Raw genomic sequence first — 16,541 nt, forward strand, 5'->3', positions numbered from 1 at the left:
TGGAAATCCACCCCAAAGCCACGGATGATCTCTCCCAGCGGCTTCACATAAATATTGAACAGAAGGGGAGAGAGGACCGACCCTTGTGGGACCCCGCAAGTTAGGGGCCTTGGGGTCGACCTCTGTCCCCCTGCCAATACAGACTGCGTACGGTCGGTGAGGAAGGAGGAGAACCACCGCATAACAGTGCCTCCCACTCTTTTTGGATCCTGAGCTTGTCTTCTGGGGTGTTGGTTATTCCTGCCAGTTTAATGTCATCTGCAAATCTGATGAGTTCCCCTTCTATTCCCTCATCTAAGTCATTTATGAAGATATTAAAGAGTACTGGGCCTAAGACGGAACTTTGAGGTACCCCACTGCTTACTTCTCTCCATGTGGATGTAGTACCATTGAGGACTACTCATTGAGTACGGTTTGTCAGCCAGCTACATATCCATCTGGTGGTGATGTTGTCTATCCTACCTTTTTCTAGCTTACTAAGCAGCAGGTTGTGGTCTACTTTTCAAATGCCTTACTGAAATCTAAATATACTATGTCCATAGCGTTTTGCTGGTCTAGTAATTTAGTCACTTTATCAAAGAATGAAATAAGATTACTTTGGCATGATCTGTTTTTAACAAACCCATGCTGGCTAGTTATAACTTTGTTTTCTTCTAGTTGTTCGCAGATCTGCTTTTGATTATCTTTTCCAGGCTCTTCTCAGTATTGATGTTAGACTGATTGGTCTGTAGTTTCCTGGGTCCGTTTTTTCCCCCCTTTCTTGAAGATGGGAACCACATCAGCCCTTTTCCAAACCTCAGGTATAAGCCCACTGCTCTAGGGTTTATGAAAGATATGGTCCAGTGATTCTGAGATAACATCTGCCAGCTCCTTTAGAACTCTGGGATGTAATCTGTCAGGTTCCAGTGATTTATATTTGTCAAGGCCGGATAGGTGTTCTCTTACCATTTTCTTGCTTATTTTAATTTTTGTTTCTAGTTTGTCTTTTGCAGTAGGTTTTTCTTTTGCTATGTTGGGTTATAATTTCTTGTTATGTATACAAAATACTTGCATACACAAATACACAAATTTCATTATTTTTCCCACTTTTTCTTTCTTTTTTCTTTTAGAGAACCTTTAAATTTGTGGAGACCATGCTCATTAGATGGCATTCCTCATTATACTTCCTATATGGGAGATGGATTGCATTTATCTGTAATTAGTTCCTAAAATAAATTTGTTCATCCAGGATATCTGAACCTAAAACTATAGTGTTTGACTTTGTTCTCAATTATCCAATTAAATTATTCTAGAACAATGCAAGAAGTACTATAAACACAATTTGCAAAGTTTTGAATCCCTAGTGTCCATTCTGGAATCTATATAGTAATATACTTGATAATCAAGGCTGCATATGTCTATGTCATAACTCTAATCTCCACCCCAAGATATTGAATGTTTGATTCCTTAACCTTCCTATTCCTTAAAAAATAATGTCCCTTGTTTATCCGCTTCTTCAACCAAATGTCTCCATTTTCAACAGTATTAAGTATTACCAAATTTATATTCTGTTTATGGGATCAGTTCACTTGACCACTTTGTTCTGTGTTCACATATTTTATAAAAGATATCTTAATTGATCTGTCTTCATATCAGATCACAAACATAACATTCTATTCTATACCATTCAGTTTTTACCTGCAATTGCATGGTTGGTCCTGTAGCTATTCCTGCTATGTTATGGATAATTTAACTTGTAATTTCTACAATAAATTTGTTATTTTTAATGTTTTTATAATCCTTGTAGGGACTCAGCCTAATTCTTATGTAAGTGCTTCCTAAATGTTTTTCTTCATTATCCAAATTCACTTATCAGAAGGTCCTTTTTACCCAATGTAGGTAAAGCACTAAGTCAGTTTAAATGTCTCTGCTGTGATAGGGAAATGGGTTAAAAAAAAAACTACTTTTACCCAATTTGGATAATTTATCCAGGTTCAGAAGCCTTAAGTAATCAGTGGCTGTAAATGTACTCAAAAGTCCTGGATTTAAATCACACGTAGTCTGATGATTCATATTACTAGAACAGCCAATATGAAGTCCTGCCCTTTTAATATCTTCCTACAAAATGTTTCCTCTATTCCTAGTGTTATTCCATTGAGTCTACTGAATTCAAGTAGTTTATTTACTACATTTTTAATGATCAGTCTCAGGTGGGATTGCATTGTGTTATAAAATATCACCTATTTAATATAAGAGCTCTCATGAAGTTTTCATTGGTAACTGCTGTCCGCACAATGTTCACAAATGAGATGAAACTTTTAAGTTACAACAGTGCTGTAAAAAAGACTGCATTAAAAATTTGTTAACTTCTCACATGACATGAAAAAAGTATCTTTTTATTTTGTACCTTGTAAAATAGACTTTGTTCTTCTATTTTAAACAGACAAATACGTTAAATATACGGTGGGTAGAACGGTCCTCGACTGAGAATGTTATTAATTCAAGGACTATAATGTTAGTCCTATATCGATTCTCTTTTATCTCATTCTAAATATAACTTATTTACTCTACAGTTTTTTATGTTTTAATATATTTCTTTAGTGATTTCTTGGTTAATGGTGCAAGGACATTTTGGACTTGTATTAGCAACAATGGGTTCCAGCCGTGTTTATTTAACCTTCACTCTGTTGGACTGTTTACATGCCTGGAGCTCATTCAGATTTCTTTACATGTCTCAGACTTTCTTATTTATAAGGGCTGAGTTTCTTGTGACCTCTCTATTTGTATTCCCTTTACTCCCTGGCTATGAAAAGAACAAAATACCCACTGTCCTATTTATTTATGTTCAAATCTTTCAGTTGCTTAAAGGAGTGGCTTTTCAATTATAAATGAAAATGGTAACCAGATGTTTATAGAGTCAGAAAATGCCAGCATTTTCCTTTTAGGTTTCTAATGCTTTTATTAGTCTTCGTTAGAATATTAGGACCCTTATTTTAAATTAAAAAATCTTGCAAACAGCTTGCATTCAATAAACATTGCTTTGGTATATACATAACTACTGCTGAAAGTGCCTTTTATTTCCTCTTTTCCATACTACTGTACTTTTACATATTTATTAATTGAGCAACATATAAATGTATCTATTGAAAAGAAAAATATTTGAAAGCAAAATATCAAATCTAATTGGATATACTTGTACACAAAAGTGGCCCAGTATTATAAAGGACTCAAACTTACAGACAGCTGCTCTCATTTTGCTTCTCCTTTCAATGGCTTGGAATAACTAATTCAGATGACTTCAACCAAGCAGAGGTCCAAAACAAGCTGTAGTCTTATAGCTTTAGTTTCATAAATATTTTACTGAATTTTTTATTAATATATTCCAGATGGTACATATGCAATGTATGTCTGGAGTGAATGTAAGGGTATCAAGCAGCACCCACTACTGTGTTGCTCATGCACAGGTAAGGTGGGATCTAGCTTGTGAATAAAGATCATTTATTTATATTACAGCTGTGCAACACTTGGATTCAAAGGAAAAAAAGTGCTTCGAAACAGGCAGCAGTTTTGGTTGCCATGATATAAAAAAGATATTGAGATTCTAGAAAGAGTGCACAGAAGATCAACAGAGATGATTAGGGGACTAGAGGCTAAAACATACAAAGAACGGTTGCAGGAATTAGGTAAATTTAGTTTAATTAAAAGAAGAACTAGGGGTGATATGATAGCAGTGTTCCAATATCTAAAGGGCTGCCACAAAGAAGACGCGGTCAACCTATTTTCCAAAGCACCTGAAGGCAGGACAAGAAGCAACGGATAGAAACTAATCAAGGAGAGAAGCAACCTGGAACTAAGGAGAAATTTCCTGACAGTTAGAATAAAATCAGTGGAACATCTTGCCTCCAGAAGTTGTGGGTGCTCCAATACTGGAGGTTTTAAAAAAGAGATTGAGCAACTATTTGTCTGAAATGGTATAGGGCAGTGGTGGCGAACCTATGGCACGGATGCCAGAGGCGGCACTCAGAGCCCTCTCTATGGGCACGCGCGCTGTCGCCCCAGTCCTAGGCCTTCAGCTGGGTTTTATAAAACCTTTTTGCTTTAGGTCTCTGCCGCCATGTGCAAAAAAAAAAAAAAAAAGGTCCAATCAGTCCATTTCAACTTCTCGCGGGGGAAAAAAAAGATCCTGCAAAGTTGGAATTGATTGATTGAACTTTTTAGTCCCACCCAGTCTGCCATTACCACCACAGCCATGCCCACCCAATGGGCCACACCCACCCGGCACTCGACGATGCATAAGTGGGTTTTGGGTTGCAGTTTGGGCACTCGGACTCTAAAAGGTTCGCTATCACTGGTATAGGGTTCCCTGCTTGAGCAGGGGGTTAGATTCCTCAAAGCATCTACAACTTTTTCTAGGATCACATGGCTACCTTCTAGCTTTTTTATCTTTAAATCCAAAATACCATACAGTCCTAATGTATGTGAAATATTTATATTGTAGAAATGGATATAGAAAACTTTTTGTTCTAATGTTATCTTTCAAAGAAAATGACATGATAAGTCAGTTATTAAAAATAGGTTAGGAACAGATTCTCTTATAATAGGAATGATCCACCTTCTACAGAATGCTAGGCTCCAAGACTGATTTCTACAACTCTTGTAATAAAAGCAAATAATTACTTATCTTTATGCAAACTAAGGGATAAGGAATCACATTTCTTATTTATACTATTTTTCTATGGTTGGCAATATTTAATATTTCATAGCATGGACTACATCTTTTTTAAATCTCAAAGATTGAAAATAAAATAGGAAAATTGGTTATAGAGATTTGTAAAAGAAAAGAAATTCACTAGATAATAAATCAAATGAATAATGGTGCCTTACAACAACTATGCAGTTTTACAACCAATGACTTTGCAAATGCATAATTTGTTATCTACTATAATTTTGTGGTTTTCCCCCATTCTAAACAGTCATAGTCTGCTGGTTCTTTAGAAGTATGTGGGACTATTTTATCAGTGGCTCGATTTCATTTCTTAGATTTATTTAGAGATTGACCCAATGAGGTCATAATAAAAACTTTATTTAAATAGTACTCTTTATATAAGACTGTAAGTGTAACAAGTACAGAGCTACAACACATATACAAAGAAGCAGTGCTTTTTTTCTAAAAAAAAAAAAAAAAAAAAGGTGCTGGAACTCACACATGTCATACAACCCGCCTTGCCTACTCTACAAGGTTCCATCCAAAAAAGGTGCCGGAACTCTGTTCTGGGCGATCTATGAAAAAAAAAGCCCTGCAAAGAAGCATGCATAATTGTAGGCCAGATGGAAATTTAAGGAGGATTTTAATTTTATTGCACATTCCTATAAGAGCTGTAATGGAAATTTCTGTAATACCACTCCACTACTGTATAATAAGGTGACATAATAAGGATTCGCACCTCACACAGTGTCTGCTGGGACTCTCTGTATAAATGTGGCATAGCATCCTCCCCTGAATGTGACTGTGGGATCCCACATTAAACTGTGGATCACATTGTGACTGGCTGTAAGCTGAGGGCACATTCTGGTCCAGTATCTATTTTTTTTAATATAAACAATGCTGCGCTTCAATGGTTAGATGGCCTAGACATTGGTATTTGAAGATAGATCGTTTTAACATTTATATTTCATTGTGTTCTGCTAATCTAGATAAAATGTTAATATACATGGCTAGTCCATGTATGATATGCCATATGCTAAATAAATAAATACACTGTATAATGTGGTGGCATATGTGTTGGTATCTTATTTCTATGGATTTCTTTATGCCATCAGAAATGTATGTATGTATGTGTGTGTGTGTGTATGTATGTATGTATGTATGTATGTATGTAAGTATTAAATTTCTACACTACTCAACTCACCTAGTGACTTGGGCAGTTTACAAACAATGCTTTTTAAAGAGCTATTCAGTTGATATTTTAGACTGTTTGGTTTAACTTTGCTCACCTAGCAGGTGAGGTATCAGTAGATTCTAATCCTCTACAGTAAAGCTATGAAAGTTTCCTTTGCAAAATGAAATAATTAAATCAAATCAACCTGGTGATGTAAGGTTAGGTTGAGAGACTGACTCTTATTCTGTTCTATATTGTGCTTTTATTTTTTATTTTATTGAGATAGCAGCTTAAGAAGCATCAACCAGCATGACCAATAATTAAACAATGCCATTTATCAGGTCCTCATATGAGCACCTTCTCTGTAGCAGGGCCTGTCTTGGGAATGACGTTCCCCCCTCCCATATCCTAATGGCCCTGACCCTGCTTATGTCTTGAAAGCCCTTGAAGACTTGGCTCTTTGCCCAGGTGTTGACAAGGATGACTGAAGCCTCTTTTTAGACTATGTTCGGTTGTTTTCCTTTGTTTTGTCATCCTTTTTGTCCCTTGTTTTCCTTACTTTTAATGTTCTAAACAATTTGCAATATGCTCAGAGTTTGTGGGATCTGGGCAGCATATAAATTTAAATAACAATAGCAAAAATAACAATATGAAATTTTCTAAAAGTAAAGGAATAAGAAATGTGGGAAGAACTGTTAGTAAATGCACAATAGCATATAATACAATTTGTTAGTGGACTAAACTATGTTTTCCTCATAAAATATATCCTAATGATATTTTTAGTGTTTCCAGAAAGGCAATTCCGTTGTGAATTGTAAGTTATTACTAACAGCATTACCAGAACAACTTTGCAACCCCAATTTTATCCCATCCTAATGGCCCTGATTTTATCTCATTTCTAGGAAGCTTATCTTGTTTTTTTCCCCATGCTACAAAAGCACTACTCAGACAAAAAGTTGACTACAGCAAGCAGAGATGAGGCTATCATTATACCAATAACTCTTTTGATTGCCACAAGTAAGGACAAGCTTCCACTCTTCTGTTTCCTTTAACAAGAAGTAGAATCTAGTTTCCTTGTGATTAAACACATCAGCTGGGAGCACAACAATACTAAACTTCCAACAGGAATGGAACTTTTCCAACTATCTTTCTTTAAAGCAACAAGTTTTTTTTTCTCCTTCATAAACTTTATACTGAGTCAAGTACAGTTTAGATTTAAAATTATAACAAAGAAAAAGAATAAACTACAGGCTTCTGACATAGAACCAGATAAAGGCTTAATGGGAATATAATGAGAAATCGTGGTTTTCTGTTACAACAGCTGCAGTAAATCTTAGTCACTATGGGCTTTACTTTAATCATATTTATTCATGGCATTAAACCTCAAAGGACTATTGCTTGTTTAAACTAAGGTTTGAGAATAAGTCAGGATCTGATATAACAATTTCTCATGGGAATTGCAATTTCTTTAAAACTCCAGATGGAGAAAGATGGAATTCTTGCCACAATTCTTTGAAATATTAAGAAATCTTGGTTTGCTAATATGTACTGTATAAGTTAGGTACAATACTGAACGCAGCTGTCAGGAGGAATCTAAGGAAGCCAGTCTTCATTTGAGATGTAAATTCATTCAAATATAAGTAGATTTTAAGCTTCACTGAGCTAAAATCAAAGGATGTATCTAGAACAGGGGTGTCAAACTGCAGGCCTGCAGGCCCGCAGGCCGGATGTATCATGGCAAAACCACGCCCACCCCATTGCCAGCAATGGAAAAAAAGTCGAGATACGTCATGACTCATCACGTGATGTTGCGAGTTTGACACCCCTGATCTAGAACAAACTCTCTGCTATTATTCCTTAAAACTGTTGATTTATTATGCTTTTAAGATAGTTCTGCTTAGGAACTTGGCTTGGGTTTTTGTTTTTTTTTTGCTTTCTGATTTCTCTATTGTCTTCAGTTGTTTTTTGTTTTTGAAAATAATATGTTTAAAAATAAGTAAAACAGTATGTGCTGTGACAGGCCAAAACAAGGGCTGATGAACTAAATAAAATGATTTATCAGTTCTGTAATATATAGCCATTTAAAAGTAAAAATGAAATTATGTTACAGTTAGGAAATAATTGATAATTCTCACCTGGATTTAAATTTTCATGTCTGCTTAGCTTCCTCTCTTCAGCAATTGTAACTCTATAACTGTGTTGTATAAGGATTTGCTGATATAACGGAAGATCTTGTCCACTGCCAGAAGAAGGGATGTGCAGTATGGCTTCCCCAGCTTTGTGACTGAAAAGCTTAAAACTGGTATCCTCAATCTGAAACAAGAAACAGAAATTCATGCATTATAATAAGCAATGAATGCCAAGGACCATGAAATGATGACATAGAAAACTAGATCTCTTTTTCCTTACAATTGTTTCAGAGAACCAAGTTATTCACACAATCTCAATAATCACAGGTGAATGTGGGCAATGGCCATCTAATGCCCTGCTGACTCCTTCTGGACTCCCTTTCTCACCAATAGTAGTATTCCTGGAGAGGAAGCTACAAGTAATCCTTGACTTATGACCGTAGTCAGGACCAGAATTTTGATTGTAAGGTAATATAGTCATTAAATGAGTCATAAGATAACCAGACCTGAATTTAAGACCATTTTATCACAGTCGTTAAGCAAATCACAAGGTTGTTAAGTGAATCACACAGATGTTAAGTGGATCCAGCTTCCCCAATTGACTATGCTTATCGGAAGTGCCAGGAAAAGTTGCAGATTGAGATCACGTGATTATAAGACGCTGCAATTGTAAATGCAGGCCAGTCGCAAAGCACCCAAATTGCGATCACAGGACCATGGAGGTGAATGTGATAGTTATAACTTTAAGAATAGGTCAACAGACACTCTTTCCGATGCCATTGTAACTTTGAACCATTGTTAATTGAATGGTCACAAATCTACTTTATTTTGACAACATTTGGCACATAAGCCTGACTATAGCTTTCTTGTACCTGGTAAATTGCAGGGAATTGGGACACAGCTCTCAAAATTCATTGGTTCACTATAGCCACAGAGTGCTAAATTAGCAAAACAAGTCCTACCCCAGAGTAGGCAATCTGTGACACTCTCAGTATCACTGAATTGTTACGTATAGCATCTCTAGGAAATTTGTCCAGTTATGAGGGTGCTAGGAGCTGTTATTCATCAATATTTGGAGGGCTACAAATTGTTCACCTCTGCCTTGTGCAGTACTTTACCAAATTAACAAGGAGTGGTGCATATTTCTGATCACAGGAATCTTAAACAGATGATTTGTGTAAAATAATAATCTCATTGTTGATAAGTGAGAACATGAATGCTGCATACCATTTAATCAACACTGAGGATTTTCATAGTGGTGCATAAAATTCTGTGTTCCATTTGTAACAAACAGCTTGTTCAGCCTAAGTATCCCATGATCTGAGACTTACAAAGGCAGGCATAGAAGGCCAAACTAAACACATTTTAAATGGAATCCTGGAAGAAGGGAAATAAAATGAAGATTGCTTCAACTGGGGTGGGGGATAATTAGTGAAACTGCAAGTTTAGAAAGTGGATTTATTTTTTGCTACAGTTTGCAGAACATCTTTCTTCTGAAGGTAGCATTTGACTACAAATTTATTATTCCCTACAAAAGATAAAACTGGAAGTAAAAAAAACTGAATAATCAAAGCTTTGAGATTATTAAATGACTGGCATGTTTATCAGAACTATTGTGCAAACATGTGATTATGAATTTCAGAATGGGCATTGTTGAACAGAAGAAAGGCAGATCTTTCAGGTAAACAAGTCTAGTTCAAACTGCTTTGAACTCTTGATTAATCTGGTAACCTGGTGGTATAAAGTGATATTCACAACAGTCTTTTTATCAGTTACAGGAAGTTGCTTTATGTTACACTTGGCTCAAGTGTTAAATTATGTTCAGGAAGGAGACACATAACTTGTATAACCTTTGATGAATGACTAATACTTGTCTAGTTTATTATAGAACACACTTCTTTTCAAATTAAAACCCATGCTTTTATTATTTGTTAAATTATTATTTTACTTTTTTTCTATATGTTTAAACTCAAGACTATTAAAATATTTCCATTTAGTGCACTGTGTTTATAAGCAAAAGTAATAGGAGTGAAAAGGAAGTGCACGGGAATAAAATTACAGTCTTGTAAATATATCCGCTCACTCTCCTTGCCATATTTATAACCTGTTTGTCTAATAGTGAGGAATGAAATGCTGTTTATCCTCAAAACACCCCTTCTTCTGGAACAACCTTTGTCTTTTTTTATCCTGTTCTGCTTCTACTTTCTTATATTTTCCCTTTCCTATATGACTATTGTCAGTTTGAGATCTTCTAAAATCTAGAGCTTTTCAATATTGAGTACAAGCAGTCTCAGAAATAATAGGATAGCCAAAATCAGAACAGAAATTCTGGGGAAAATATTTAAATTGTTTTTAATAAATGTATTTAATAAATAATAATGTACAAATATAAATAAATAAAATGTATTTAATAAATACCTATATACAGAATATAATAATTATATTATATAATTATAATTATATTAATGGCAATGTGGCAATATCAAGGAATAGTATAATAGAAGACAAAGAACTGGAGAAGATTACAAAGTATTACGATCTGAAAATGGAAATTGAAAGATTATGGCATACACAGGCAGTGGTGGTCCTATTGGTATTGAGAAGCCTTGGACGCTACTTAAAACATCTGTGCATTGAAAAAATGTACCTGTCAATTACAAAAGGCCATGCTTGGATCTGCACATGTACTTTGCCAATATATTATGACATCCTAAGTTCTTAGGAAGAACTCAATGAGAATGAAAGCCATCACCAGCTAAGAAACTTGCAGCAGTGAAAAATTTGTGATGACTGATATTTATTTGGGTGACTGCTCCATTACTTCCTGCATAATGCAATGTGTTGACTTTGACCAGATTCCAAATGCCAGAATACAAAATTCATTTTTGAAATTCAGCATAAGAGTAATGAGGAGAAGTTTGGAAGAAGTGGATTTCTATGGAAAATCTTGCTTCCTCTTAGATTCAAAACAAAGCTGAGCAAACTTATTTTGCACAATTGAACTGCATCTTGATTTTTGCAGCATGCACACTACATAAAGCTAATACTTCTTTTAATAAGAGTGGAAGACTTAAAATGCAACAACTAAAAGCCGAAATAGATGTCTTTAACTTTTGGAGCCAAAAGACCAACATGCTCTGCATTTTTATTGGAGTGTGGTCACATATGCTTTCCTTGGTAGAGCATATAGCAATGTACTGTATATATGTATGTAGAATTTAACCATGAACATTGGGTCAGGAAGAAAGAGTTAAAATCTACATTTCCTTCTAAATGCCAAACTTATGATACCATTGCTCAGCTGATACTCGAGACATTTCATAATTCTTATCTATTCTTACATCTCTTTTGGTCAGCAGTAATTTGCCCCTCAGAAAGGAAGATCATTTATAAAAATGTATTAAGATGTTATGTTATACAAGCAGCTCTTGATCTGCGACCAGAATTGATTGCTAAGCAAAGCAATTGTTAAGTGAATCACCCCCAATTTTACAACATTTTTGCCCCAGTTGTTAAGCAAATTACTGCAGTTGTTAAGTGAACCATACCATCATTAAGAGAAACCAGCTTCTCCCATTGTTGGAAGCCAGCTGGGAATGTCGCAAATGGTGATCATCTGACCTTGGGACATAGCAACCATTGTCAATATATGCCGATTGCCAAGCACCCGATATTGATCACATAACTGTGAAGATGCTGTGACAATTGTAAGCGAGTAGACCAGTCATAAGTCACTTTTTTCAGAGTTATAACTTTGAACAGTTGCTAAATGAATGGTTGTAAGTTGAGGACTACATGTACCTCAAATCAACTTCAGTGAATTGTGATAGAAAAGCTATATAAGGAATCAATTTTGCCATGAAAAAATTGTAATAATATGGGAATTCAGGGCACCCATTGTTACAACAATATCAAACAGCTGCTGAATAAATGTGCATTTGACAAAAAATGGCAAAATTTGATCATGTTTGATTTTAGAACCAGATTCGTTCAGGAACCAAAATCTAAGCAACGTTGAACAGGCTTTGACAACATCTCTAATTTCCACATACTGTATAAAGCCTTATGCTACCTAAATGCAATATTCCTATGATTCATTTCCTATGATCCAGTGGAATGTGACAGATGGAAGAAAGTTTTCTTGAATTTACTATTTAAATGCCAGGTAAGAAGAGCCAGCAAGGAAGCACAAGAGACAATTTTAGAAACTTGTGTACCACAGTTACTGTCTGGGAGACTGCCAAAGTCTAACTATCTTCACACCGCACACAAAACCTTTTGATTCATGCTAGCTTTTGTTAATTCAGTTAAGTCAAAGAACACCTTGCACCATGAAGCATCAAAAGTTTGGGATTAAATCAATCTTTGTCATGCACATTGCTCTTTTTTGTAACAACAAATATATTCATTTTAACTGACTGAGGAACTGGGATGTTAAAAATAGCATCCAGACACCAAATAGAGCAGTGTTTCTCAACCTTGACAACTTTAAGATGTGTGAACTTCACCTTCCAGAATTCTCCAGCCAACAGGCTGGTTAGGGAATACTGGGAATTGAAGGCTACATATCTTCAAGTTGCCAAAGTTCAGAAATGTTGAAGTAGAGTATTTGGGCCACTGCCCCTTTAGATAGCTGAATCTCTTCACTAAACTCTCATTTCTTCCCAAATTAGTTAGCTTTAAATTGCTTATGATTACATTTGGGGTCTTAATTATTATCATGGGCTTCTCTGCATTCTAAATGAGGTGCTGAAGGCATTGGAACAAACTCTTTGGTAAAGATAAGTATATTCTGGGTTCACTACTCTTTGGATACAAAGAGGTATGACGGGATGAATTTTCTCCTGAAACCTATAAGTTGCTCAATTTACAACTGCCTAAATCTGACAGGCTATTTCAGTGATGGCAAACCTTTTGGGCTTGATGTGTCAAACATTTAGAAAATTTTGACTGGTGGCATGTTATATACCAATGTCACTCAAGGATATTAAGGACACTCACTAAGGACACTCAAATGGATGATTTCAAATCTTAAAGAATTAATGAAAAATGGACTAAGTAAGTAACATAGGAACAAAAATAGTTTATGATTTTAGTAACAACTCTTCCAAATTGGCAGTTTCTGTCAGAGGTTAGACTACCATGTTTGTAAGATTAGACTACCATGTTTGAAAAACATTTTAGCTCCAAATATGAACAATTTAGAACTTTTTTCCCTAAGTGATCTAATTTCCCAGAAGAACTGTAAAAATACATCCCTATCAATTTAACATACATTTTTATTTATCTTTTTAAAATTATCAAATAAAATTTGCCAGAATAAATACTTAGCAATAACGTAACATGTCTGGAATATGGCCAGTTCCAGCAATAGGTTTTTTGATTATGGACAATGATCATAGTTAAATATAGGTCTCTCCTGAAAAAAAATATTTGCAATGTACAACAAATCATCTAAAGTGTGTGAGAAAAAAATTATAGACTGTTAAGATTCTTGGTCTGAAAGAATGGAGTTCAGCTTTTATTTTTCTCTGTAAACATTCATTACAAGGTAGGTTTTGAAACAATATAGTGTATCAAGATCCATAACAATATAATTTAAAAAGGGGGAAATGCAGTGTTTGACCCTTTTCTTCAGTTTTATTTATTTCATTTGGTTTTGGAGCTGCTCAACTGAGAGAGAGTTCTACTTTAGATAGCAGGAAATGTAAAACGAGGTTCATTTTGTATTTTGCCAGGAGTGTTTTCCACTATAAAGAGGCTGCTGTAGCACTAATTGAATAAATATGCTTGAACTGAAGCATAAAGGACTTGGTATTCATTAGTAGAAACTATAATTCCTCTTTGAAATTCAGGAAACTTAATTTTTAAATTATGCTAGAGAGCAGAACTGTTTTCAGGACACAAACCAGACATTTTATTTTGCTCTGCATGTGTTAAAGGTTTGGAAGATCTACTTCAGTTTGCAGGTATTATTTTAATCTTAATTCAGTTATATCTGTAGGCAGTGACTAGGCCTATCTGCTGCCTTCCAGACTGTTTTGATTTTAGTTTCCATCAGTGCTAGCCACATGACCTTTAGCAAGGGATTGTGGGAACTAACATCCAAAACTCTGCAAGGCTTCTACTAATTGTAAAATTATACATTGAACCAGTGCTTTTTTTCTTAAAAAAAAAAAAAAAGGTGCCGGAACTCACACACGTCATAAAACCCGCCCTGCCTACCCTACAAGGTTCCATCCAAAAAAGGTGCCGGAACTCCGTTCTGGGCGTTCTATGAGAAAAAAAGCCCTGCAGTAAACTAAATAGTAATACTGAAATCTAAGAAGATATTTCCACTTTTATCCCTAACCCCCTCCAGCAGCTTTTAAGCATATTTTGAATGCTAAGGAAATAGAGTGGAGAAAAAAGGAGTTTATTAGTTTAGCATTGAATTTTGTCCTTTACCATTTTTGACCCTGACAAAATAAATCAAGTTACTAGGTGTGTGTGTGTTTCCCAGCAGTTTCCTGCTGAACCCTACTTTCCCCCATCTCCCCTAGAAGTTTCAGAAATGTTCCTGGACTTTTCTTTTTTTTTAAGTATATATATGCTTGGCTTTCTTCAACAAAACTGCTCTAACAATATGCAACTGTAAGATGAAAAATCATATTCATATACCTTTCCTATCATCCTCTCTATTTATAAAACTGAGCCTCACCTAACAGAAATCAGACAAGGATATGAATGAGAAGAAACAATGCTGTAAAATACCACTTAAGCTTGTTTCAACTGCTTAGGCTGAAACTGTTAAAAATGCAGCTTGTCTCAGAAATAGCACACAGTGACAAATTAAAATTATAATTAAATTTAAATCCCTTCATGCAGTGGTGGGGTTCAAATATGTGAACAACCGATTCTCTGTGTGGATGCCGCTTCCGGAAGTCCATTCTGGGCCTGGGCAACAAAAAATTAGCTGCCAGTTCTGCCGAAGTGGTGCGAACCAGCTGAATCCCACCCCTGCCTTCATGTCACTTTCTGAACACAGAAGTATGGCTCCACAATTCTGCACACAGACACACCCAATGGGGCAAGAATCCACACTCTCCCAGTAAGGCAAGAAAATGACATCTTTTCCCCATTGGAGTTGCACATCCACCAGAATAAGCATTTCAAATCACCTGCTCACAGATTTCACAAAGGACCATTTTTCCTACAGATATTATCAGCCTCAACACCCCAATCTTGTAGCTATCTTGATTGCTGAACTCCATCTATTCCGCTTCAAGTAGCTTATCCGTGCATTTCTTTCATGACCCAGTTCTGAACCAGACCAGAATTTTCTTCTAACACAATCATGCCCAAAGGTATTGCAAATGTGTGTGACTGCAAAATTTCCTACATATTAGCATAGTATCAAAAGTTAATAAGTTGTCCATTCCTTCTTATGCTCATTGATAATTATAATAATAATAAAAAGGCAAGGTAAAACACTTAACTTGGTCAAAATGAACTTTAGTAAGTTGTAGGACCTGGAAGATCCCCACAGAATTGCTTATGTATCTCAGATCTCCCAGCAGCCCCTGATGTCTGTCTCTCACCTTTACTTGGCTCTTTGAAGAAACATTGGAAGCTTTGAAGATGGTCGCCTTATTGTCAGCCATGGCCAGGAAGGTCTTGCACAGATCAATTTGTTGTATCAGTTACAATTTTTCCTGAATCAGGACACTCTTCTCACAATCACTTATACCCTAATCATCTCCCATTTGGAATACTGCAATATTTTCTACATGGAGTTACTCTTGAAGACCAGTCAGAAATTTATAGCTAGTCCAGAATGCGGTGACATGGGTAGCAATAGGTGGATACTTTTTCACCTTTTAACATCACTGTCTATACATTTGATTAAATACATAAATAAATCAAGAGTTTTCCACCAAATAAATGTCATTTTTTCATGATAAAATAGTGGAATTCTGTCTTTAAAAGACAAGTAAGAATGCCTTTTTATTTCATTTTGTGCTAGTCACTGGCATTCTCTTTAACTTACATAACTTCAGACTAACATCTGTTTAAATATGATGTTGGCTCAGGGATTTGTTCACAAACCAAATAATTATTGTCCAATTGCCCTCCCCCACCTATTGGTTTATTTGTTTGTTTAAATATGAGTTCTGCAGGATTTCTTGCCCTTTCTCTGAGAGGGTATAAACATAATCCACCAGTGAATGTAGACATCCTGCAGCTACTTAATCTGCCTAGAATCACTCAACCCATCCACATACTAAGCACAGCCATTTTTTTTCTAAAATGGATGCTCAAAACTATCTTTCTGGGGTGAATTTATCTCCCAATAAGAAATGTCATGGTTTGGAAAGTAAAGAGAAAACAAATATTAACAAAACTAGTCAAACAACACATAGATATTGTCTGCTTACAAGAAGTACATGTCAAACAGCAACATAGGAAATATTTAGAATTTCCCAAATTAGGATCACTATATACAGCATTAGCTGAACAAAAGCAAAGAGGAATAGCAGTTTATATTAAAAAAGAGATAAATGCAAACTTAAAA

At 35.5% G+C, this 16,541-nt stretch overlaps 1 protein-coding gene across 1 annotated transcript in view; it reads right to left on the minus strand.

Moving 5' to 3' along the window:
• The window catches only part of CPED1 (cadherin like and PC-esterase domain containing 1), a 105,981-nt gene that overhangs the window by 80,583 nt on the left and 8,857 nt on the right, over positions 1-16,541 (minus strand). Inside the window, exon 3 of the mRNA XM_029285327.1 lies at positions 7,994-8,171. Coding sequence (XP_029141160.1) covers positions 7,994-8,171 — 178 coding nt within the window. The remainder of the gene's footprint in view (positions 1-7,993; positions 8,172-16,541) is intronic.

Source organism: Protobothrops mucrosquamatus, unplaced genomic scaffold (assembly GCF_001527695.2).
Source record: "Protobothrops mucrosquamatus isolate PMUCROS unplaced genomic scaffold, P.Mucros_1.0 scaffold1515, whole genome shotgun sequence".
Taxonomy (NCBI): Eukaryota; Metazoa; Chordata; class Lepidosauria; order Squamata; family Viperidae; genus Protobothrops; species Protobothrops mucrosquamatus.